Source organism: Fundulus heteroclitus, chromosome 23 (assembly GCF_011125445.2).
Source record: "Fundulus heteroclitus isolate FHET01 chromosome 23, MU-UCD_Fhet_4.1, whole genome shotgun sequence".
Taxonomy (NCBI): Eukaryota; Metazoa; Chordata; class Actinopteri; order Cyprinodontiformes; family Fundulidae; genus Fundulus; species Fundulus heteroclitus.
Window position 1 is genome coordinate 4313259 of NC_046383.1, and position 25490 is coordinate 4338748.

Sequence of the window (25490 nt, forward strand, 5' to 3'; positions counted from 1 at the left end):
ACACTGGAATACAGATGATTAATAATCAATAAAGAAATCCCATCTGCTTTGGATACAGGGAAGTAAATAAAACCTGGTCTTTCTCCCATAGTTACTTTCACTCATCTGATTTAGGAACTAAAACTGGACATATTTTGAGACAGCTGTTTATTCTTGCCACAGCATTTTCACATTGTTCATTGAGATCACACTTCTGTTTTGGGCTGTTCATTGTTCTCATTGGGACTCTCAGCTTTGTCCCTTGAGACTGCAGTTTCAGTGTACAGTTGTCAAATCAGCAACTATGGATTTTGCTTTTAGGAAAGATGCACGGACACAGCAAGCCCTCAGGCAAAACATTTTTACCGATTGAATAATGGGAGAATGCATAGAAGACTTAAACTGTTAATTAGTTCAAAACATTTTTAAACGTTTTTAAGAAGTATCTGAACCTCATAGCATCCATAAGGGGCAGTATCAGTAGGGCTGTGTTAAAAAACATTTTCTAATTCTGAATCTATTCTCATATTAATTCCTAAAGATTGAGTCATATAACCAAAAATCGCTTTTAAAAAATGCATTTTCCACTGTGAACTTAAACGTGTTTGCCGGCATTTCCATCTCACACTCCACGCAGGGAGGTGAATTTTTAATGTTGTATTTTTAATAATACACCAGCTTAGTGTCCAAATAGCAGCTGTAGATATCTCTGGTGTCTTCTGTTTTCTATCCTGAATCTGTTTGGGCTTTCTACCCAACAGCATGTTTGTTAAAGCAGCTGTCTCAACATTCAGGGGAGATGGTTTGGTCCTTAGAGCCGCCATAAACTATCATAACTTTATTAATTTTCTGTTGAATGTTAACATAATACTATGTAATTCAGCAAACAGCTAAATAAATTTTTTTAATACCAGCAATCCAATTTGAGATTGCATGGGATCGAAAAGATTTGATTATAAACATTAAGAATTGAAAGTGAATCCTAGCCCTAGGTATCAGTATACAAAAAACACTTTAAGAGTTGTTTTGGCATATAATCATTCTAGTATGCAAGTTGTACTTGCATGCACCATTGATGATAGATGTGTAGCTGGGGGGAAAATAAGCACTTTCTTGCTTCAGCACAATGCATGGTCCTTTATCGGCTGCTGCCAAAACTCCTGTTGCTTTCAGTAAGCTCTAAGTGCTACAGGTAGCTGGATTTGTGCTTTTAGTCCATTTTTTTCAGTACCAGTGATGTTTACAATGGCTTTGATATTTTCCAGGTGAGTAATGAAGTTTAGAAAACAGTGAGTTGTGTATGTCAATGCTGTTGAAAAATGCTGATATAAGCTGTTGTTCGTTCCACCATCCTTTCCGGAACTGAACGAGAAACTTTAGGGTCCCAAAAAGCAAACTTAAGCAATAGCTGGGAGTCACCATACTCCACTTTGTTTTGGTGCTGCTTATAAAAGCAGCTCAACGAAATGTAGAGTTATGGACATTGGTTCCACACATAAACGTTCTGCATGCATTTAGATTTAAAACTATGCAATATTTATTAGAGAAAATGTTGCTCCTGATGAAATCTTCAAAGATACCTGAATACTTTGCTTGTCGGAGAAAGCCAGAGCATGTGAGAGCATGCAAACTCTGTGCAGAAAGATCAGAATACGGGATTTGAACCCAGCACTTTCTTCCAGTTCATTACAATATCAGTATAGCATTAGAGCGTGGACTGCAATATTTGGTTGGGTATTATATTCCAGTCCATTTAAATTCTGCATGCCGACTACAGAGTCTGCATCCGGCCAGTCACATCGACTCAAATTGCACTTGATACCCACATTCAGTTTAAATGATAATAGCCAAGATGCTAAAGCTGTGGGAGAGGTAATGTGATTACAGGGAAGAAAGAGAAAGGAAAAGGTAAATGCGTCTCTAAGATTTCCCCCTTCTCATGTTTTCCAAAGGTTGCTCAAGCCTTGTATGAGCAATGAAGTCCAAGTTTTAAGATTTCTCTGTTAGTTTTTAGCTCATCTCCTGTTCAGCACATCTGTTTTTCTTGTTAAAATGCAATACACAATCACTGCATTTTTAATGGTAGGTGTCTATTGACATCCATCTAACACGCCTATTCCTTTGCCAGGGGTGCTGGTGCCTATCTCCAGCTGTCAATAGGCCAGATACACCCTTACCAGTCTATCGCAGGGCAACAAAGAGACAAACAACCATTCTCGTACACACTCACCTCTAAGGAGAATTTAGAAAGGCCAATTAACCTAACAGTCATGTTTTTGGACTGTGGGAGGAAGCTGGAGAACCCGGAGAAAACCCACACATGCACAGGGAGAACATGCAAACTTCATGCAGAAAGACCCAGGGCTAGGGTAGGACTCGAACCCAAGACTTTTTTTTGCTGCATGGCAACAGTCCTAACCACTTCTCCACTGCGCCCGTCTATTGACATCGTCAACTCTAAATGCATGTCGCCGATTTCAAATCATTTGCAAATCAAACATATGTCAATATGCAAACAACACGTGTCAATTGAATAGGATTTTTGCACTTAAAATAGGAACAACTCATCTTCATCAACGCAGTATATCTAATTATCTTATTATAGGGGTAAAAATACTCATTCCATTGGCAGATAATCATATTTACCTTCTCAAATAATGGACAAATATACTATGTTCAAGAATATTATACTTGATTTTAGTTCACTTTTCGCAGTGCAATAACATATTTTTGTTCCCATGCTGGACACAATAATTTTCTGATGATGTATGACACAGTCTTGTTTTCACATTCCTGAAAATATCCCGTAAACTCTCAGGTCCTGCAGATCTGTGAAAAAAATAATAATAAAAAGATAGATAAAAACAGACCATTACCAAATAATGACTACTAACAATGTTGAGTTAATTTTCTGCAGACTCCTCCCTCTAATCTAAAGTCCCCACCACCACTAATAAAGGTATTTAATGGTTATAGTGGTTAAAGTCATACCATACCATATTTATTTATAAAGCACTTTACAAGAACAAAGATCAATGAAGTGCTGAACACATACAACTGAAAATAACTGTGAAGTTAAAGTAAAACACAGACAAGTTAAAATAGACAAAAAAAAGGTTGAAAACAGTAAAAATGATTAAAAAATGATTAAAAATAAACAATAGAGTCAACCTCTTAGGATGTGCAAAAGGCTTCAGCAAACAAATGTGTTTTAAGAAGGTTCTTGAACTCTGAAAGAGAGGAGGCCTGCCTGAGGTAAAAAATAAAAAATAAAAATAACATAATTTCTTTGGTTTTAAAAATTAGTGTTCATTTTTTGGCCCTCGAGTTCCTTTGACTTGACAATTTTGGCCCATCATGGCCCCTATTAGTGGATGGGTTATATGAGGAGTATGTGCTTGCTCTTGTTACGTTTGACAGGCTTGGGGTTGAGGGTTAGATAAGTGGTTGTTTTGTGATGTCATTGTTTTTAACTAATTGTGTATTTGTTAATAAAAATGAAAATTCACTTTACAGCTACATGGGCTTTGTGCATTATTGAGTAAACTCATAAAACACAGCATTTGCAAAACATGTATTCATTAAGAAAAGACAACCTCATGCTGATTTCAGGGGCTCCACCTCACAGAGCTTAAAGGATCTGCTACAAACTTGTTGGTGGCACATACCAGAGCCCCCCTCTGGGGATCTAGTGGTGTCCATGCCTCAATGGGTCGGGGGGTGTTTCTGCAGCAAAACGGGGGCAAACGCACCATGAAGCAGGTGTTCAAAAATATTTCAGTCGATTATTGTGTTTAACTCAATAGTTCATAACATTTTCTTCTCTAGTTCTCCTTTTCCCTCTTTGTGGGAAGGGTGTTGAAACCATTTGGGGATTCCCTTCAGGTTGTGCTTCTTTCAGATGCTGACTTGTTCTGTGTAAATGCTCCCATTTAGTAAACATTGAAGATTAAAAATCTGTTTTCCAGCATAAGGCATGGGACACTAAATAAAATCTGCTCAGTGCTATTATCATTGCCCGGGACACTGATGTGGTCTAAGAGATAAATTCAAAAACGAAAGTGGTTGAGGGGGTAAATACTCAGCTTTCGGTACTGGATTTCTTGTAAAATGACCTCATTTGCACATAAGGGTGGAAACTTTATTGCAAAATCCCCTCTGGTGCTGTGAAAACTTCCCTGAAGCAACATGTCCAATAACAGAGAAAGGTTGTGAAATCCATTTTAAGGAATGTAAAAAGCACATCCAGTGGATAACAGACATGTGATATGTGCTTATTTAATTTACTGACCTAAAAGGATTTGGCAAATTCCTTCTCTTTAACAAGCCTCTAGGAGTCAAACATGAACAAATCCCATTAAAACAGAACGCAGGAAAATCTGACCGAGGTCTCCTCCCCAATTACAAAAAAAAAAAAAAAAAAAAGTCTACTAAGGTGATGACCTGACATTTTGAACTATCTTGACTGCTGTTTTCTTTTCTCTGCTGATACATCCAGGACAGGCACTTCCAGTGAACGATTCATCTTTTTATCCACACTCCCCCTGAGAAGCGAAAGGAATGTTGGAGCACACTACGATGGTCTCCCTCCCACATGTGGAAATCATTTAAATGTTTAAAACTGGGTTTCACTCTTCAAGCAATCTGTTTTAATCTGTTAAACGCTGATACAGTAAATCTAGGGTTTGTTCGCTGACACGTGCCTTCTCTTGTGTCCTGTTCAGCCTGAGATGTTTATCAAGAATCCCTGCTTGAAATCCACACAAATAGGTTGCTCTCTTTTACTTCCTATTCTCCAGAAAAGCAATAGGAAAGCCCCTCTGTCATGGGGAGAGATACGCATATCCCCACACACAGCGGCTGGATGTGACCTCTTGGAAAGAAAAGAGCCTTATCTCCATAAACAGGACCCTGACATTAGAGTCCCAGAGAATGACACTTGAGTTTGCCAAGGCACACACACCGAGTCACGCCAGGCTGAGAGGATACTCTGCTGCTCTCTGAGTAAAAAACAATGTTTTAAACAAGACTTTTGGGTTATGTTTAATAATAGTCCATTGTTTTTATGAATTTGTATTTTTTTTGTTTAGATGATCGATATTTTAGGGTCTCTATATCTTGGAGTCAGTAACACCGGAAACTGACTTCTCCAGAAAGATCAGCCAACAAACTCAGCACTTATGTCCTACTCTACAAATTAAATGGTGACCTATAACACCGCATATCCTTTTGTTCCAACCCTGACATTTCTTAATATTCCTCAGAGTTGATAATCCAATGTAAACATGACTCACTTTCAAAGGAACTTTGATAACAGTGGCTATCAACTACTTGTATTCAGCCACTAGAGTGGAAATATACTGAATGCACTCACTTCAATAGAGTCCTGATACTAGCCACTGGCGTAGTTCTGACGTTTTAAAGATCTAAAGATGAAATCATTATAAATCAAGAGTATAGAGGAGTGTGCAGTACTTAAGGGGTACTCTCGGTACAAAGCTTTGGGTATTTTCTGTACAAAAAGACACGCTTGCTCTTTGTGCAGGTTGGACTACGCCTTGACGACCCATTGCCCTTGGTCCTGTTTACGGTGTTCATGCTTTAGGAACCTCATGGCCTCATCAGTGCCATTTGGAGATAATGTAGTTCTTATGACATCTTCGAGCCGTGACGTTCAGCACACACCTGAGTTAGTTCACAGCTGAGTGTGAACCGGCCTGGAGCAAAGTCAGCTTCTCTAAGTTTAAGACCATCGTTCCTGGTCAATGGATCAGTCCTTGTCCTGAATGGAGGAATGTATGTTGGCCTTTTCCACTAGTTCCAACTTGAAGTGGTTTGCTACAAGCTGACTTGCTTTGTTGGCTTTTCCATTAACAGCTGTTTTGAGCACCTGCTTGCTTGCGGTTCGAAATTTACAGAGTTGCACAGAAAATGCAACGTCAGAAGATCGCCGGTCACTAATTGGTTAGTGGGCGCTGGCTCTCCTCAGACGTTTTACCCTTCATAGTCGAGCGTACCTTTGCCTACATTTCTTGCGGCAAATTCCTATAATTCCCACACTTTCTGCCAGCGGAACGAAGCGGAGTAACGGATGGTAAAATGTGTGATTAGCTTGCTGAGCCCTTAGAGTTAGAGTTTCTTTCCCAGCAGGCTCCCACCGCACACCTGTCAGTGAGAACAGAGAGGGACTGTGATGCCGCGGTTCCTTGTGACCGCCTGCTTGGAGCAGCTCGATGTATCAAGCTCGGTGTCACATATAAAGCAGTCCGATGTGAAGACATCTTGCTGCCGAGCAGTTTATAGTGTGACATCGGTCTTAAAATTTAGCTCTGCTTGTACCTGCGCACGGAGTCCGCGCAGACTCCGCCTAGTATGCATGGACTCCGCGTGAAGGTCCGTGGACAACACGCAAGTATCTGGGGGCCTTAGGGTGTCACAAATCTGCATTACTGTACATGTCCAAAAACTTACATGTTAAATTAATTTCATAAACATTTTGTGACACAGTTTCTTAAAGTATATTCAATTCAATTCAATTTTATTTATATAGCACCAATTCATGAAACATATCATCTCGAGGCACTTTAGAATGTCAAATTCAATCAGATTATACAGATTGGTCCAAAATTTCCTACATAAGGGAACCAGTTGATTGCTTCAAAGTCCCGACAAGCAGCATTCACTCCTGGAAAAGCGTAGAGACACAGGGAGAGTCGTCTGCATTGTACATGGCTTTGCTGCAATCCCTCATACTGAGCAAGCATGAAGCGACAGTGAAGAGAAAAACTCCCCATTAACGGGAAGGAAAACCTCCTGCAGAACCGGGCTCAGTATGAATGGTCATCTGCCTCGACTGACTGGGGGTTAGAGAAGACAGAGCAGAGACACAACAAGACAGACAAAAAAGCACAGAAGCACACATTGATCCAGTAATCTGTTCTACATTAGATGGTAATAGTGGTTGATCTGTCTTCCCTGGATGATGGGATATACTACTAATAAGGCATAAAATAACTAAAGTGTCATGATTTAGGTTTGTGTTTGTTTATTTTGGACTTGAATCAGCCACGATCCTATCAGCTCTGCCCCAGTCAATTAGCCCACATCAACTCCACCTGCTGCTAGTAATTACTGTCAACTCTGGTCACCTGTTCACCTGCCTCAGTCATCCAATCACTGCCATCTCATCCCATTTTGCCTCGTCTTGTCTGGTGTGATGTGCTCTGCATCTACCAGTTCCTGTGTGCTCAGCCAGCTGGACTCTTCTGATAAAAGCGTCTGTGTTTGCGGGCTGCACAAGTCTGCGTGTTTCCCTGTGAGTTCCAGCTGCTCACCCTGCTTGTTCTGGTGGTTCCCCGGTCCACATCGCCTGTTCTGGTCTGTCACTACCTGCAGCTTCTGGTCTCCTGCTCATCCCTGCCTGCCTGCATCGTCATCCATTACTCATCTGTCAAGTCTGGTTCTGCTTGCCTGCCTCAGCTGCCACTACTCATCCTCAAAATAAACCTTTTAAAAACGTGACTGTGTGTCCAGCTGAATATCGGGTTCTCCAGCATTAATCATTACATAAAGGCCCCTGAAGCATCAAGGGCCTCTCATAAGTGCTTGAACACAGACCATATAAGATTTTCATAATGTTTTCTGAGAATCCTAAAAAACGTGACATGATTTTAGTTTTAGCTAAATAAGATAAAAAAAGTATAATGTTTTAAATGTAAGATTTAAAGGAATTGTGCAAAAAGTGTAATATTCTGGTTTCTGTTCGGGTTTTATTTTTGAGTCATTTTACTCTCCTGCTTTAGGTTCTCTGCTTGCTTTGAGTTTTTGTCCTGTCTGGGTTTTTATTTACTGTTAGGTTATCTGGTTTTGTCATCTGTTTTAGTCTAAGCTTTATTTTCTGTTTTAGGTTTTTTCTTTAGAGTGATTTTGTTTCTTTGTAAGTTGTGTGTGTAGTTTGTTTCTGTCCTCTTGTCTTGTCAGCTTTTTAGATTTGTCTGTTCTTGTTTTGAGCCTCAGCACTGATGTCTGGTCTAATTACCCACTCTACACACCTGCCTTACTCCACCCCTGTTGCAATCATCTCTGACCGGTTTCACCTGCTTCCACCTCCATATAAACAGTTGAGACCAGACATCAGTGCCAGGTCGTCTGTTTGAGTATGGGTGAGTCTCCTCCTGCAAGTTTCTGTTTATTGGTTTACTTTTGGATTTTTGACCCCTTGTCTCCAGTTATCTGAGCCATCCTGTTCCTGTCGGTTCCTGTCCTGCCTGCCCCGTTAGTCTGTTTATTTTGGTGCCGTCTTTTGGTTGTGAGGTCTTTTTTGGTTTTTGCCTCAGTCTTTGATTTTTGTTAATAAAGAACCTGATCTGAACCTCTGCTGGTCTGGCTGAATTCTGGGTCCGTTGCCTCCGATTCCTGACAGTACGACCTGGCCCATTTAGGATCCATCGCCAGACCAGCACGTTCACATTTTTTTTGTAGCTTTTTCCCTGCTTTTTTTTTTCCCTCCAAGATGAGCCCGCTGCGACCCTGGAGCTCTCTCCCCTGCAGAGCTGGTGTGCAGGCGGCGTCATTTGAGGGTTCCAGGTTGGTGCTCTGCCCCTCCGGGTTTGGTCCAGGACGCCACCTCCAAGGGCGGAGCGCGGAGCCGTCCCGCCGCCGCAGACGTCGTCGAGCAGTTGGTCTGGTTGACGCCCCTGTTCCTGAGGGTCCGCCGCCAGCGGGCGACGTGGAGGTCCAGGAGGGTCCGCCGTCAGCTGGTGACGAGGAGGAATATCTGGTCCTGGAGAATGAAATAAGGACGTTTGCTCCCATAATCAAAAGTCTCAGGGAGGCTCTTCTCTGCCAATATTCAGTGGAGTTAGAGATTAAATTAGAAGAGCTTGAGGACCACTATAGAACCGCTCTTAGGCATTTCTATAGCCGACCCAAACCTGTTCCCGAGGGTCCGGCTGACGCCTCGGCTCCCGAGCCTGTTCCCGAGGGTCCGGCTGACGCCTCGGCTCCCGACTCTGTTCCCGAGGGTCCGGCTGACGCCTCGGCTCCCGACTCTGTTCCCGAGGGTCCGGCTGACGCCTCGGCTCCCGACTCTGTTCCCGAGGGTCCGGCTGACGCCTCGGCTCCCGACTCTGTTCCCGAGGGTCCGGCTGACGCCTCGGCTCCGCCCAAGCCCCGAGAGGGGGTCCGGGAGGACCCGCCTCCGCCCAAGCCCCGAGAGGGGGTCCGGGAGGACCCGCCTCCGCTCAAGCCCCGAGAGGGGGTCCGGGAGGACCAGCCCTCAATCTCAACTCCAGTGTCGGCTCCCCACAGCTCCAAAGCAGAGCCTCCAGTGCCTGCTCCCCGCAGTTTAAAGACTTAGCCTCCAGTGCCTGCTCCCCGCAGTTTAAAGACTCAGCCTCCAGTGCCTGCTCCCCGCAGTTTAAAGACTCAGCCTCCAGTGCCTGCTCCCCGCAGTTTAAAGACTCAGCCTCCAGTGCCTGCTCCCCGCAGTTTAAAGACTCAGCCTCCAGTGCCTGCTCCCCGCAGTTTAAAGACTCAGCCTCCAGTGCCTGCTCCCCGCAGTTTAAAGACTCAGCCTCCAGTGCCTGCTCCCCGCAGTTTAAAGACTCAGCCTCCAGTGCCTGCTCACCGCAGCTTTAAAGCACAGCCTCCAGTGCCGGCTCCCAGCAACTCAAAGACTCAGCCTCCGGTGCCTGCTCCCCGCAGCTTTAAGGCACCATCTCCGGTGCCTGCTCCCCGCAGCTTTAAGGCACCATCTCCGGTGCCTGCTCCCCGCAGCTTTAAGGCACCATCTCCGGTGCCAGCTCCACGTAGCTTTAGCGCACTGTCTCCAGTGCCAGCTCCACGTAGCTTTAGCGCACCGTCTCCAGTGCCAGCTCCACGTAGCTTTGAGGCACCGTCTCCAGTGCCAGCTCCACGTAGCTTTAAGGCACCGTCTCCAGTGCCAGCTCCACGTAGCTTTAAGGCACCGTCTCCAGTGCCAGCTCCACGTAGCTTTAGCGCACCGTCTCCAGTGCCAGCTCCAAGTAGCTTTAAGGCACTGTCTCCTGTGCCAGCTCCCCGTAGCTTTAAGGCACTGTCTCCTGTGCCAGCTCCCCGTAGCTTTAAGGCACTGTCTCCTGTGCCAGCTCCCCGTAGCTTTAAGGCACTGTCTCCTGTGCCAGCTCCCCGTAGCTTTAAGGCACCGTCTCCAGTGCCAGCTCCACGTAGCTTTAAGGCACCGTCTCCAGTGCCAGCTCCACGTAGCTTTAAGGCACCGTCTCCAGTGCCAGCTCCACGTAGCTTTAAGGCACCGTCTCCAGTGCCAGCTCCACGTAGCTTTAAGGCACCGTCTCCAGTGCCAGCTCCACGTAGCTTTAGCGCACCGTCTCCAGTGCCAGCTCCACGTAGCTTTAAGGCACTGTCTCCTGTGCCAGCTCCCCGTAGCTTTAAGGCACTGTCTCCAGTGCCAGCTCCTCGCAGCTTTAAAGCACTCCTGCCCGTAGCCTGTAGCCAGGTCCTGCCCGTAGCCTGTAGCCAGGTCCTGCCCGTAGCCTGTAGCCAGGTCCTGCCCGAAGCCTGTAGCCAGGTCCTGCCCGAAGCCTGTAGCCAGGTCCTGCCCGAAGCCTGTAGCCAGGTCCTGCCCGAAGCCTGTAGCCAGGTCCTGCCCGAAGCCTGTAGCCAGGTCCTGCCCGAAGCCTGTAGCCAGGTCCTGCCCGAAGCCTGTAGCCAGGCGCTGCCCCCCGTAGCCATTAGTCAGGCGCTGCCCCCCGTAGCCATTAGCCAGGCGCCGCCGCCGGTAGCCATTAGCCAGGCGCCGCCGCCGGTAGCCATTAGCCAGGCGCCGCCGCCCGTAGCCATTAGCCAGGCGCCCCCTTTAGTCGCCTGTAGCCAGGCGCCCCCCTCAGCCTGTAATTTGGCGCCTCCTGTAGCCTTTAGTCCGGCGCCAGGGTCTGTTTTCTCCCTCTCCAGGCGAAGGCCTCCGAAAGTCCTGCTCCGCTGCCGTCGTCCGGGACGCCCGCCGGAGAACCTGACCCGCCGGGGCCGTCGTCCGGGACGCCCGCCGGACATCCTGACCCGCCGGGGCCGTCGTCCGGGGCGACCGCCGGACATCCTGACCCGCCGGGGCCGTCGTCCGGGACGCCCGCCGGACATCCTGACCCGCCGGGGCCGTCGTCCGGGGCGACCGCCGGACATCCTGTCTGCCAGACATCCGGCCACTTTAGGACTCAGTTTCAGTTTCGATTCGCCCTTAGAGGGTTGTTTTGTGTTTTTGCACTTGTGTTAGATATTATTTTCTTCTTCAGACTCTAGCCCTCCAGCCTTTAGCCCCCTCCACCCACCCGATTTGACTTAGGTTCTTGTTTTCTCTGGACTCCCGTAGACGTTGGAGGGCGTCTAGAATCCGCCCTTGAGGGGGGGGCTCTGTAATATTCTGGTTTCTGTTCGGGTTTTATTTTTGAGTCATTTTACTCTCCTGCTTTAGGTTCTCTGCTTGCTTTGAGTTTTTGTCCTGTCTGGGTTTTTATTTACTGTTAGGTTATCTGGTTTTGTCATCTGTTTTAGTCTAAGCTTTATTTTCTGTTTTAGGTTTTTTCTTTAGAGTGATTTTGTTTCTTTGTAAGTTGTGTGTGTAGTTTGTTTCTGTCCTCTTGTCTTGTCAGCTTTTTAGATTTGTCTGTTCTTGTTTTGAGCCTCAGCACTGATGTCTGGTCTAATTACCCACTCTACACACCTGCCTTACTCCACCCCTGTTGCAATCATCTCTGACCGGTTTCACCTGCTTCCACCTCCATATAAACAGTTGAGACCAGACATCAGTGCCAGGTCGTCTGTTTGAGTATGGGTGAGTCTCCTCCTGCAAGTTTCTGTTTATTGGTTTACTTTTGGATTTTTGACCCCTTGTCTCCAGTTATCTGAGCCATCCTGTTCCTGTCGGTTCCTGTCCTGCCTGCCCCGTTAGTCTGTTTATTTTGGTGCCGTCTTTTGGTTGTGAGGTCTTTTTTGGTTTTTGCCTCAGTCTTTGATTTTTGTTAATAAAGAACCTGATCTGAACCTCTGCTGGTCTGGCTGAATTCTGGGTCCGTTGCCTCCGATTCCTGACAAAAAGATAATCCTAATGGTATGACTTTACAGCCTTTTGCTAAAAGTTGAATACTTTCATTGTGTCTCAACTCAGTTAGCTTAGAAATACATCTCAGCAAATTGTAGCCAATTATATTGCTTTAGAGCTCAGTTAAAAAAAAACAAACAAGGCCAGCCCTGCACTGATATACAAAGGTTTCAGATCCACTTTCAAATGCCTCACTTTGCTAACTTCCTGTTTCAGATAGCTGTGCTGCGGATCTGGCGATGTTGCATGATCTTTGTACATCTGGATCTGGTCTTACTTTGAATTATCCAAAACGTGTTAATTTTTGTGTTCAGAGTCTGATGCCTTTTGCTGGGAGAAGTTTTAGTTACTTCTGGAACTGAAAGTTTTCCATACCTTGACGATTTAATTTAGTTTTGTTTTTAGCTGTATTAAGTAGATCCTTGTGTGTTTTGTTTCCCTGTGTATTCATTTTCTCCCAGCTTCTCAGTTCATGTTCACATTCAGTCAACTGGGCTCTCCTGGTTCCCATACTACTGACCACATTCTTGTGCAATCTTTCATTTTCTTTTCCTCAGTGCAGGATATTACTAGTGTCCTCCTCTTGGTCTCTGGTCCTGGTTTTTCTGGTTTCTTGTTTGGACTTTGGATATTTTTAAAGTGAATATATTTTCCCCCTAACTTTTTTTTTGTTTCTGTTTTCCGTCCTAAAAGAGCAGCAGTTATTCTTTGCTGTCGTCCATGTTTGTATGTAGTTAAGTTATTAGACGCTTCAGAGCATGAAAGAGCCTGTTGGGTTTGTCAGACTGTCACAACGTTCCACTTAAATATGTTACGCGTTTTAATCATAATGTCCTTAAATGCTCATTGTTTTAGAAAAGTATGCTACTCTGGTTTTCTTTATGAGGCAGAAACTACCACATGAACCCAAATAAGGTGCTAATCTGTACAGGATCAGAAGAGATAACATTTCAGCTAAAGGATGTGTGCATGGTCTTCTTACGGACCTCCAGAGAAAACAAGTTAAATAGTTTTAGATGTGTGGTGACAATGCGGCCCAATGTCTTGACCAAAAGAGAAATTGTGGAGTAAATCAAAAGTGAAACTTTCTGTGCCTCGTTCAGCATGTACAAAATGGAAAATGTGTATCTTGACAATGCTTTATAACAAAGTGAAAAGGTCCAGAACTATCATCTGAAGCCTTAGAATATTAAACAGAACAGACCTTTATATTATACCACAAACAGAGAGCACCAAAGAGACAAGGTGTTTCCAAATAATAAGGGAAAATGTAAAACTTTAGTTGTTGTTGTTGTTGTGTGTGTGTTTGTGTGTGTGTGTGTGAAGAAACAATTATTAAATCATATTATACATTAATGTAATTCACTTATAGTTAGAGCCAGGATTAACATAATTGTTTGTCAGCTAAATACCAGAATGATGAATTTTTGATTTTTGTTTTATATTTTATTACAATTACTTAAAAATAAGAAGTTCCCCTACATTCTCTTAATATTTGGAAGATTTGGATTTTGAAATGGATGAATTAGGTCCAATGTTTTGGGTCTCCTTCTACAAGTTTCTCACAGTAATTTGCTGGAATATTGACCCATTCCACCTGTAGATGTCAGAAATGGTGTAACTGAGTCATGTTTGTAGGTCAGATTCTTGAAAACCATAAACCTTTTTTAGCCTTACATCACTTAACTATTTTGGCCTAAGGCATATTATCATTGGCCATTTGGATGACCAATTGGCATCCAAGCTTTAATGTCCGTGCGTTTGTTTTGTGATGTTGCCTTAATAATGTCCTTTTCTCATGATCCCATCCAGTTTTGCAAAGTGCACCAGTCCCTCTTTCAGCAAAGCACCCACACATGATGCTCCCACCCACGCACTTCACTGTCAGCACGCTGTTCTTAGGCTTTCAAGCTTCCCCCTTTTTTCCTCCAAATGTATTAATGATCATTATGGCCAAACAATGCAACTTTAGTTTCATCAGACCACAGGACAGATCTCTACAAATGAATGTCTTTGTACCTGTGTGAATTTAAAAAGTGCTGCTTTTGAAGCACTGGCTTCTTCTTCTCTGAGTGGCCTTTCCGTCCACGACAAGACAGGATTCGTTCCCCTATGTGCAATGAAACTTGCTTTTGTACCTTGGTTGATGCGTACATTTAATGCTGCAACAGGTCAATTTCTAGAACACATATCCCGCCTCCTTCCTGAACAGTTTGATGGCTGGGCATTCCCATGGTGTTTTATACGTGTTTGAAAGGAGGAATGTGGAGTCTTCATGCATCTGGAAATGGAATACAAGATGGAATCAGAGTTATGGAGGTTCCTCAGGACTTTGCTGATTCCTTTGAGTTTTTACATGGTGTCACATAAGCAAACTGTGTGTTTGAAGCATTGCAATAAAGTACATCCACAGTCTCTATTTACCCCAATTGTTTTAAGGCAATAATGTCATTATCTGGGCTTTTCTATTTTTTTTAAATTACCTTGTTTTAACTGTATGTTGATGCATGCGGGTTCAGACTCATGTAGCGCCACCAAAGCAACATTTGCTGCTAACTGTGAGGCTGTGTTTTTCCACATTTTTTCTCTCTTTTTTTTTTTTTTTGCAGATACAAAGGCTCATTGACCTTTTCCCAAACACGACAGCCCATTGCAACAAACCCCAGCACTCTGTAACTGAACACTAACAATGACAAAGGCATGGCCCTTCGTCACGTCTTGCTTTTTTATTTCTTTTTTTCTATCTCCGAAGATTCCCGTTGCTCTTTCGGCACCTGATTTCTCTTGTAAGTTCCTTGTATTTTTCTCCTTTTTTTTTTTTTTAATGTGTGGGTAAAAAAATGCTGATGCCTAATTTTCCAGTTGTGTGGGCTTCCACAACAGGAAGCTTTGGAAAGATGTTTCCTAATAGCATGCACATCCTTCTTTCTAAGCAGCTGTTGATGACCAGGAAGAGACACAAAAATCAGGGTGAAAAGGCTGCAGAAAGATTGATAGGAGAGAATGAGATAACTTTCTGATTTAAGTTGAGGTATTGGACAGTGAAACTGATTGCTGTGCTGTGGCAAAAGCAGATTTTGTTACACAGAACTGTTTTTCAAGTGTTATGTATTTGAGTAGTTTTTGTTTGGCAGCAGGCAAATACTAGTTCTTTGTGGATAAGTGCCTGGCACGGCCAGGGAGCTGCAAACAAACATGATGTTGCCTTCGTTACAGTGCCTCGCAAAAGCATTCACACTTCTGAAACTTTTCCTCATTCGTCATGTTGCAACCATAAACTGCACAATATTTTGTTAAGGTTTTATATGTCAGACAAACAAGAAGTAGTGCCTAAAAAAAGGAAGGAAATTGACATATAGTTTCATATTTTAGATGGCGTGCTTTGATATCACTGGGAGAAAAAAATCAAGTGGAACCAACTGCAAACTATTTGTATGCCAAAATTACTCTTAGTATAAATCCACATGTTAAGTTTGGGCCTCAATATTTTTTTTGTAAACATTAGCTCTTTCAACCCAAGCCTTAAATTTAGTTTCCGGCTCAAAACTTGCATAACCATAATGGGAAATTGCTTTTTTTTTTTTTTGTTAAACTCTTTTTAACTTTCCAAACTGTAAAAAGCATGACACAACTACAAACATGCTGAGACAGTAAACTGACAGTCTGAGAAGAAGAGCTGCAGAAATGTAGACCTCAGGTAGGAAAATCTGGACATAAATTACTCGTACGCGCCCCAAGTCTGGCCTTCACACAAAGGTGGCAATAAAGACAATGTTAAAAAAGAAAGTCAGATGCCATGTTGGAGACACAGCAAATAGGAGGAGAAGCCCAAAATCAAACCTCTTGCCCTATATGCAATAAGCTATGCAGGTCAGAAAATTTGCATCACAACTTACTGCAAACAACCAGTTCCCATGGTGAAGCACGGTGGTAACAGCATCATGTTTTGGGGATCCTTTTCCTCAGTAGGGTTAAGGACATTTGCTAAAAGTACAAAAGAGACTTGGTACTTGGGTGGAGTTTCAACTTCTGGCTGGGCAAATAACCCTTAATGTACAACCAGAGCTGAAATGCAGTGTTTTAGATCAAAGCATTTTCAAAGTTGTAGTCCAGATCTTAATCTGACTCACAATTTCTGGCAAGATGCAAAAAGTGATGTCCACAGATGCTCTATGTCCTGTCTGAATGGACTTGACCTTGTTTTGTAAAGAAGAATGGGTAAATATTCCAGGCTTTCAGAGCATCAGAGTAACTGCTGTACACACAACAGCGACAGTGGGGCTGTACAGGAAATACAGATGGGAGGGGAGACTTCAGTTTGCTGTCTTTGTGCTGCTGTAAAAAAAATGATTGCCTGTGTGGTCATAGTCCAAACATTGTCTTGGAGAGCTACACCCAGTGACGGAGACTTCGGGTGACCACCCTGTGCACAAGCAGAGGCAGGTCTGAGTCACATGGACTGTGATTAAGCTCAAAGTCAAACTTTATTCATATGGCACATTTCATGTGCAAAGCAACACAACATGGTTTCCTTCAACAGACAATAAAATTGGCTTTTCTTACATAAAACAAGGCCGTGAAATGTTTAAACATGCATCGGCAAGATACACATGCACAACTAGCCACATTTATGCCTTAAAGCGCACTAATTGGTTAAAAGGACCTTCTCCTTACTGATAAATACATTTGAAACTCTGTCTTAAGTGAACAAATACTGGAAGAGTTTAAATATCACATGAGAGTTGTGTTTCAGTGTATCTCCACAGTATTCTGAAGAACCATACAGCTCATGCCTGTGAAGGAGACCTGCTCGTCATCAAGTGTCCCTCCAGGACATCTGTAGCCGTCCTGTCAGCGTTTTATGGAAGACGTGTTCCCTATAAACACTTATGTCCGGCAGCGAGCCCAAACGTGACAGTGGAAGAGGGCACAGATTGCACTTCCTCAACCGCTTTAGAGGTAAACGAGACTTCAGTCGTGTGAATTATAACGTCACGGATTCATGGAGAACAGGCCCATCAGCGGATGTTTCCTTGCTGTTGCAGAAGGTGCTGTCGGAGTGTCAGGACGAGCGGACGTGTCATATTCCCGTCCTCGCTCCTGTCTTTGGACCGGATCCTTGTCCGCTCACCGCCAAGTACCTCTTGGTGTCCTACAAGTGCAGACCAGGTGCATCAATGAGTATCTAATGTCAAAACAAACTGGCGAACAGATGTTTTCTTTATTTTGTTGCTTCACTAACAACATTGTTAGATGTTATTTCCATATTTTGATATCTTATTACAAAAATTAAGTTAAATCTTCATCCTTAAAATGTTCAAATAAAACATAGAATACAGTGAATTTTCACAACATGTTGGCTTATATATTAAATAATATAATATGTTTACCTTAAGGAAATCAGAAGTGGCCTCAGGACTCTTAGTGAAATAAAGAAATAGTTTCAGTTTGGACAAACTTTAACCTGCAAAATAAATAGGAACCATAGAATTTAGACAGGTTTTTACTTATCTAATTTAATATGTACACCTCTAATAGATAAAAGCTATATATTAGGGATTTAACAGTACACAAATATGTACCAGAAATTTATGGTAAAGCCCTTTTGGTTCGGCATGCAACTGTGCTAAATGAATACAACATTGTTTTATAATTAAACACATGCAAAATGTTGACTGGCAGAACCAAGCTTCCAGAATTACGATCCATTGTGCAGCTTTAATGAGATACACCAAAACAAACCCGATGGACCCACGGCTATCACTAAAGACTCCTTTTTAAGTACATTTAAGGTGTCTTTTTTAAGCCAAAGTGACAATGGAGAAATAAAGAAGGACTGAACCAAGGACCTGTCATCATTTTTCAACACTTTGTATTATTACTCGCAAGAAACAACTTCAAGCTGAGTGTAAACACAATTGGTGCCGGAGAAAAATAGGATAATGCCCAAATCCTGCTGAATCCAACATGATAAATGTCACAATAATGGTAGAAAAAAGCTCCTAAATTGTATAATCTTGGTCTCATTTTTCACATCACAAAAACCTGGCATTTTAGTAGAGATGCGTCAACTTTTTATTTCCACTGTAAATATGCATAGCTCAAATACATGCACTTTCCTTCTTTACACATGTTGTTCCGCAATGATTAGCACATTTCCTCATTTAATTTTGAGCTATATTTGACTTTTGTTGTTTTAATTTAAGTTTGGTCAACTGTTTCTATATTTTACAACTCTTAATGTGCCTCCTCTTGTTGTCTGATTGTTTTACTGCAAAGAATATTCTCCTTTGAGGGTAATGAACATCCTAATCTCTTTGAATATGACCCAGTACATTTAAATAAAACACATTTGATCATGTTTTTGCTAGTAAACCTTCTGCTGTGAAACTTTGTGTTAGTGGCATGCTGATATGAACCACCCACCTTATCAGTGCATCAAACCAGTGACCACCCTGCCCCCAAAAAGCGTTTATTCCCAGAGAGCATCCACAGGAAGCGGTGAAGCAGGCCTGAGGCCCACACCCAGTAGGATTTAGGATCCACTGCTGACTTCCTGGTGCCAGACACTGCAGGACACCCAGAGTGGTCCGGTTACTCAGTGGGTCACAAACCCTTTGGCAGCCTGAAATGTTATTGTTGTGAAAATGGTTTATTATATAGATATATCAATCATTTGTTTTTCAGAGCACCATCACACAAGACTTGTGTGTGAAAATGAGCGTCTGAGGCTGTCGTGTAAAAATGAGACCGTCCTCGCCATCTACTCTGCCACATTCGGACACCTCCTCCACGGAAGTCCCAACTGTCCCGAGGAGCCTGGATCAAAGTCTGACATGGGTCTGGAACAAACAGGGGAACCACTGCTATATTTTTAAATGTCGTTGATCAGACCTGAGACGTGATTCATATTTATACACATCTTTATCTGTTTTAGAGTGTTTGTCGGCTGTGGCTCTGAGGAAGGTGTCCCGCAGGTGTCACGGCAGAGAAAACTGCTCAATCTTCGCAGATACTCAAACCTTTGGGGACCCCTGCTTCCCCGGCACCAGGAAGCACCTGCGGGTCTCTTTCACTTGTGGTAAATAACAGAGTAAAATCTTATTGTTCACGGCTGAGACAGCATGGCTTTCTCCTGATGTAAACATCTAATTTCCTGTTTAGTGCCCAGGTATCTCCTTGAAGATGTGGGTCGAGGGTCGACAGATCCTTTCATGATCTCAGACCTCACACATGGTGAGGCCCTGATCACGTTTTTCATAGGTTTTTGTTGTAAGATGTACCCAGCTGACTGGTCTCTGAGCCCAGACCCCTCTCACCTGCAGGTGGATGGTACACTGGCCCCACCTACTGGTCTCAAAATGTCTTCTTAACCAACTGTCTGGAGATCATTGAAAAAATATTGGGTATGTGCACTGATGCCCTGAGAGGCCAGGCTGGAGTCATGTTGTTTTTGGAAGCCTCTTTTCACGCATCTGCCCATACATCCCAGATATAGAACAAAAAGCAAAATTAAGGCATGTGACTTTTATTAAACATTTTTCTTCTTTTTCATTCTTCTAAATAAGGTAAAGGGGTGGTTCTTTATATCTTTCATATGGGTGATGTGGCTCACAGCCCTATCACCAGTATCTCATTTCACTTTGGGGAAACATGAGCTCTCAAAAAATTAAAATAACAATGGCATTTGTGCTGTCAAAAATTATTTTTTTGACTTTCCAATTAATAGGCAGTGAGCACCCCCTTGTGTTATGTAGATAGAATTTTATTCATTAGAAGATATTCAAATTTGTGTGTAAATGTGTGGAAGAATGTAAAATGGGAAAATCAGGTTCACCCGTCAAGGCTTAGAATAATCAAACTTCTAAATTCTTACAGATAAAACTTTAATTTAAAATCTTGTTCGGAGTTTTCCATTGCATCTGGAAAATATAGATTTCTATTGAAATTTGTCAGACTTGATCACATTGCAACTTAATTTCTAAAAATATTTATTGTGATTTTATGTGACGGACAAACATAAAATAGTAGAATCACGATATTTTATGTGTGGGAATTTTTATTCAGCCCCTATTATACTGATTCCCTTAAGTACAATTCAGTCTATAAAACTGCATTCAGCAATAATCTAATTAGTTAATAGCACCCAATCTGTGCAGTATAAATCTGTTCTGTGAAGTTTCTTAGAGAACACGAGTGAACATACAGCCCCATTAAAACCAAGAAACACAACGGACAAGTCAGAGAGGGAGCGGTTTAAATCAGGTTGAGGTTATAAAACAATATCCCAAACACTGGACACATCACAGAGTGCTGTCCAATCTGAAACAAGGTGTGACATAACTACTAACCCACCAAGACATGGTTGACATACTGGGCAAGGAGGAAATTAATCAAAGAACCAATTATGTACAGGCCCATGGTAACTTTGGAGGAACTATATTGATCCACACCTCAGGTTGGATAATTTATGGACAAGACAACTACTAGTTGTCTTGGAAGGGTGGCAAGAAGAAAGACATTGTTAGAAGAAAAACAGAAGAGGTTTGCTTGCAATTTTCCACAAACCATGTGGACACAGCAAATGTGCCTGTGACTTCTCTGGTCTATTAGGCACTGTTAATGTGTTTTTTGGCTTGGATGTTAAACATTATGTGTGTTAGAAAAATAAGCCTGCACCCAGAATACACTACAGTGAAACCTGGTGGTGGTGGCATCATGCTGTGAGGTTGGTTTTCTTTGGCAGGGAAAGCAAAACTAGTCAGATTTGGTGGAATGATGGTGTTAGTCATTCACATAAAAACCCCATAAGTGAAGGTTGTGGTGTAATGTGAAGGAGAAAAATGTCATACCCCCTTTAGGTGTTTTGGTTTTCTGTTGTTATAATTTCCCTGTCTATTATTTCACTAAGGTGTTTCTGTATATGATTCATTCCTTGGGTTTAAGTTCTTACTTATTTCTTGTGTTATTTTCTAGTTATTCTAGTTTATTTCCTTAGGTTAGTATTTATCTATTCCCCCCTGGTAAAGTGTTTCCTTGCATCTTAGTTCAGCTCCCTGTGAAATAATGATTTGTCCTCCCTTATTCTCCTTGCTTACACATCGGCATCTTATGCCATTCTCCACACCTCCCTCAGTATTTCCCTTCATGGTCGGTCATTCTTCTTTGATCTTCCTGTTAGTTTCCTGCTACCATCGATTTCTATGCCCATTATTCTGCCTGTGAACCTTCTCCTGTTTTCCCTGTGCTCTCTCTCATAATTTTGCACTTTTTCTTATTTTATAAATCATCACTATGTTCATCCAATGTTCTTGTCTGGTCCAACTACAAAATCACAAAACATGCCAAAAAAATAAATAAATAGATCTGTAAACAATTATGGTATATCTGTTTAGCTTTCAGGGACAACAGTACAGTGGGTAGAAAGTGTCATCATTAGCATTTATCACACTAATGTTTAGCAGAATTTCTGGTGGCTGGGGAAGAGAAGGAAGTGCTCAAGCACCAGTCATGCAAGAACTGCTGCTTAAATATAAATATGTTGTTGTGAAAAACGTTCAACAACCAACAAAAATGATTTTGGTTTTGTTAATTTTACTTTAAGTTCACGTTTAGCCGTGGAAGATATGGACTAGATGAGCATTATTGCATTTTAGAAAAAAGTATTTTGAATGAAAGTTCCTTAACAATTTGTGTGTGATGATAGCAATGTTTACCTGCCAGGATCTCAGGTGAATTTATTCCTATTGTCTTTTGAGAAAATGAAGTCTTTGTTCTATGTGAGCGCACAGTGTGTTTGATTTCTGATTAAACATCTCACCCCCCTTCCTTTAGGTCTCCCAGAGAGAGTGGCTCTGTACTTCGTCTCTGGCATCTGTGCCGGTCTGGTGTTCCTGCTCTGTCTGTTTGGGCTTCGCTCCACACTAGTGAGAGACGTTAAAGATCTGGTTTCTGACTTGAACGATCAGCTGAAAGCCTCCCGCAGGCAACGCACGGAGCTCATGGACGACCTCTTCGACGAAGACGTCTCAGACACCTCTTCCTTTCGCCGCCTCACCCAGTCCTACCGTACAACGGAAACCTTCAGCCCGTCCACCTTAGCAGTGGAACTGGTGGAGCGAGAAGTGCAGCAGACAAGAGATCATCCTAATGGCGACATCTGGCCACAGCCGGACTCCAGTCCTTATGCAATTCACAAGATTAAAACCTACAGTGACTGATTTAGGTCAGATTATTTTTGCCCAAAATTTGAGATGATGACAGAAACAAAAGGAAATTCCAATTGATATAACTTTGACTGTGTCTCATTAATGTTGATGTAATTATGGTAAAATAGTAGAAGTTTTGCTTGTGGGATGCTAAATTCTAAAATCAAACCTGATCGCGGTGTAAAAGTTAATATTTACAGATGCATACCCTCCATCATTTTAACAGTGTTTTTTTTTTTTTGGATTGACTTGACTGATGATTGAAAATAATGAGGTGGATACACTGTAAGCTACTAAAACTAATAAATACCGGTTAGTACTCTTTACAGTGATGTATTTCTACAGAGTACAAAGGGGAATGTCTTTGTATCCATCCATCCATCCATCCATCCATCCATCCATCCATCCATCCATCCATCCATCCATCCATCCATCCATCCATCCATCCATCCATCCATCCATCCATCCATCCCTCCTTCCATCTTTTATCTGAGATTTTGTCGCTGGAATAATAAGTCTGTGGGAAACACACTGGCATCATTTTCTGTCAGCCAGCCAATCAACTCATTCTGGTGGATCCCAGGGTGTTTACAGGCCAATAGGAATCTACAAATGAGAACAAACTGTTCTACTAAAGATTTTGAATGATTTCAGATCCATCATCCATCCAAATAAATCTGCGGTGGTATTATTCTTCTTGGGTTTTATGGCAGTTGGCAAACAACTTTTGGTGCATTACCGCCACCAACTGAAATGTAGTGTGGATCGGGATTGAACTAGTCCAATATCGTACTACTATTACTACACAAAAAACAAAACAAAACAAAAAACTAAATCCTCTTTATCAAATCAGTCTTTTTGAGAAATCTCAATAATAAAGAATAACCCTCTGATTTAGAGTCAAAGGTATTTTATATTTAACTTTAATTTACTGTTTTGTAATCTATTTACCAATTCATTTCTCTCAATTACATATTCACTGCAAAATAATATAACATGCTCCACTGTTTCTTCTTCGAAACAAAATCACATTTTCCTGTAGCATGTTTCCCTATTTTAAATAACGTGCTATTTAAACCTGCATGACCAAAGCCTAATCATGATATCACCATTTCCTCCTTTCTATTCCTTGATGTGTTTCTCATAAAACCCACTTTTCTTTTAATATTATAAAACCATCTTCCAGTTATTTCTTCTCCCCACTGTTTTTGCCATCTTGCTCTAATACTTTTCTTAATTACTGATTTTATTTCACCTTTACAGAATGAAACTATAATATCAATTAGACTATGTTTACTTGCTTGTTTTGCATATTTATCTGCCATCTCATTTCCTTTTATTCCTGTATGAGAAGGAATCCATATAAAAGAAACTATTAATCCCATTGCTTGAATTCTGAATAATAATTGCTGAATTTCAACTAATAAATCCGGTCTGCTGTTTGAATGATTGTGTTTAAATGAATATAATGCTGAACTATAGTCAGAGCAAACTAAACTTCTTAATGGTCTAATTTATTCAATCCATTCTAAGGCCAACATGATACCAAACATTTCTCCTGTATAAACTGAAATTTCATCACTGATTCTTTTACCTGATTTAAAATTAAATTCTGGGACTACAAACGAAACACCATTCCTATTATTTGAATCTTTTGAAGCATCCGTAATCCATAATATTCTTTATCTATATATTGTTGAACCATACTTGAATCTGAAATATCCTCTTTGTTTTCTCATACTACTGTTAACCACACCATCCAACTAGATAGGCTCAGAAAGATTGGAGTTCAACTCCAATCTCTTTGTCCAAGAGGCTAATTGTTTTTGTTTTTTAGAGTAAAGAAGCAGCAGCTCTTCGCTGATGATTACTTGTAAACCATGACCATCAGAGCAGCGTCCTTATCATTACTTTAGCAGCAGGCTTGATTTGTCGGTCCCTCTGCAGCTCGATCAGACACAAGACACTGGGATAGTCTCACTGGATGTTTTCTGTTGGGTGCCCTTATCTTTGAGAGAAGAATATTTCTGCTGTTTTAAGTGTGTGTGAAGGTTATCTGGAGAGATGATACAACCATAGCAACATTACTATAAATAGCATACTGGCTAGATAAAAATGTCTGACAGCGGAAAGCTTGAAACAACTGGAAATTTTACTGCACAGCTGTTCTAATTTATATGAAGGACTATTACCTTTTGTAGGGGAATGTGTTCATATGCAGTGATTCTGGTCAACGTCTCTCCGGGTAGGGGAGGATGTCCTGCTCCAACTGGAGGGGTTTAAGTATCTCGGGGTCTTGTTCTTGAATGAAGGAAAGATGGAACAGGAGATCGATAGGCGGATTGGTGCTGCCTCTGCAGTGAAGCTGGTGCTGTACCGGTCTGTTGTGGTGAAGAGAGAGCTTCACCACAACAGACCGGTACAGCAGTGAAAAGGCGAATCTCTTGATTTACCGGTCGATCTACATTCCTACCCTCATCTATGGTCATGAGCTTTGGGTCATGACTGAAAGAACGAGATCACGGATACAAGCGGCCGAAGAGTTTTCTCCGTAGTGTGTCTGGGCTCTCCCTCAGAAATAGGGTGAGGAGCTTGGCCATCCAGGGGGGACTCAGAGTAGAGCCGCTGCTCCTCCACATCGAGAGGAGCCAGTTGAGGTGGCTCGGGCATCTGGTTAGGATGCCTCCTGGACGCCTCTCTGTTGCGGTGTTCTGGGCACGTCCCACTGGGAGGAGACCCAGAGGGAGACCCAGGACACGCTGGAGGGACTATGTCTCTCGGCTGGCCTGGGAACGCCTTGGGGTTCCCCCAGTGGAGCTGGCCCAAGTGGCCAGGGAGAGGGACGTCTGGGCCTCCCTACCAAGGGGCTGCTACTCACGTGACCTGATAAGTGGAAGAAGATGGATGGATTTTTTTTTGAGAACATAATCAGATTTTTATTTATTGATTTGTATATTAATACAATTCATTCCCCTTTTTTGTCTTTGCATGTTGTGTATGTTTTTCCCCACATAATTTGCATTTGATTCAGAATTTTCTTCAGTAATCTAACTATGCACAAATTTAATTTACTTTTCATAGTTAATCCTAATTATTATGCAAATCTATCTATCTATCTATCTATCTATCTATCTATCTATCTATCTATCGTCCTTTTTGGAAATGTCACTGGCTACTCCCCGCCACCAGGGGGCAGTAAGCTGATCGGGTGG

At 42.3% G+C, this 25490-nt stretch overlaps 1 protein-coding gene across 2 annotated transcripts; it reads left to right on the forward strand.

Moving 5' to 3' along the window:
* The first annotated feature begins 14721 nt into the window (after nucleotides 1–14721).
* Nucleotides 14722–22600, forward strand: si:ch73-335m24.2 (protein eva-1 homolog C). Of its 2 annotated transcripts, XM_012861670.3 has the most exons (8): nucleotides 14722–14856; nucleotides 16824–17029; nucleotides 17116–17239; nucleotides 18758–18910; nucleotides 19008–19151; nucleotides 19235–19306; nucleotides 19396–19476; nucleotides 21905–22600. In XM_012861670.3, the coding sequence occupies exons 1-8, from the start codon at nucleotides 14760–14762 to the stop codon at nucleotides 22288–22290; spliced, it is 1263 nt and encodes a 420-aa protein (XP_012717124.2). In that variant the 5' UTR covers nucleotides 14722–14759; the 3' UTR covers nucleotides 22291–22600. The 2 variants fall into 2 exon arrangements, with proteins under 2 accessions (XP_012717124.2, XP_012717125.2); XM_012861671.3 differs by lacking the exon at nucleotides 19396–19476.
* Nucleotides 22601–25490: the final 2890 nt, after the last annotated feature.

Bases quoted from the DNA above. Each gene is read 5' to 3' on its own strand.
- si:ch73-335m24.2 (XM_012861670.3), top strand. From the start codon at position 14,760: ATGACAAAGGCATGGCCCTTCGTCACGTCTTGCTTTTTTATTTCTTTT. The intron at 14,857-16,823 runs GTAAGTTCCTTG...GTTGTGTTTCAG, and splicing joins TTCGGCACCTGATTTCTCTT to TGTATCTCCACAGTATTCTG. The intron at 19,307-19,395 runs GTGAGGCCCTGA...TCTCACCTGCAG, and splicing joins GATCTCAGACCTCACACATG to GTGGATGGTACACTGGCCCC.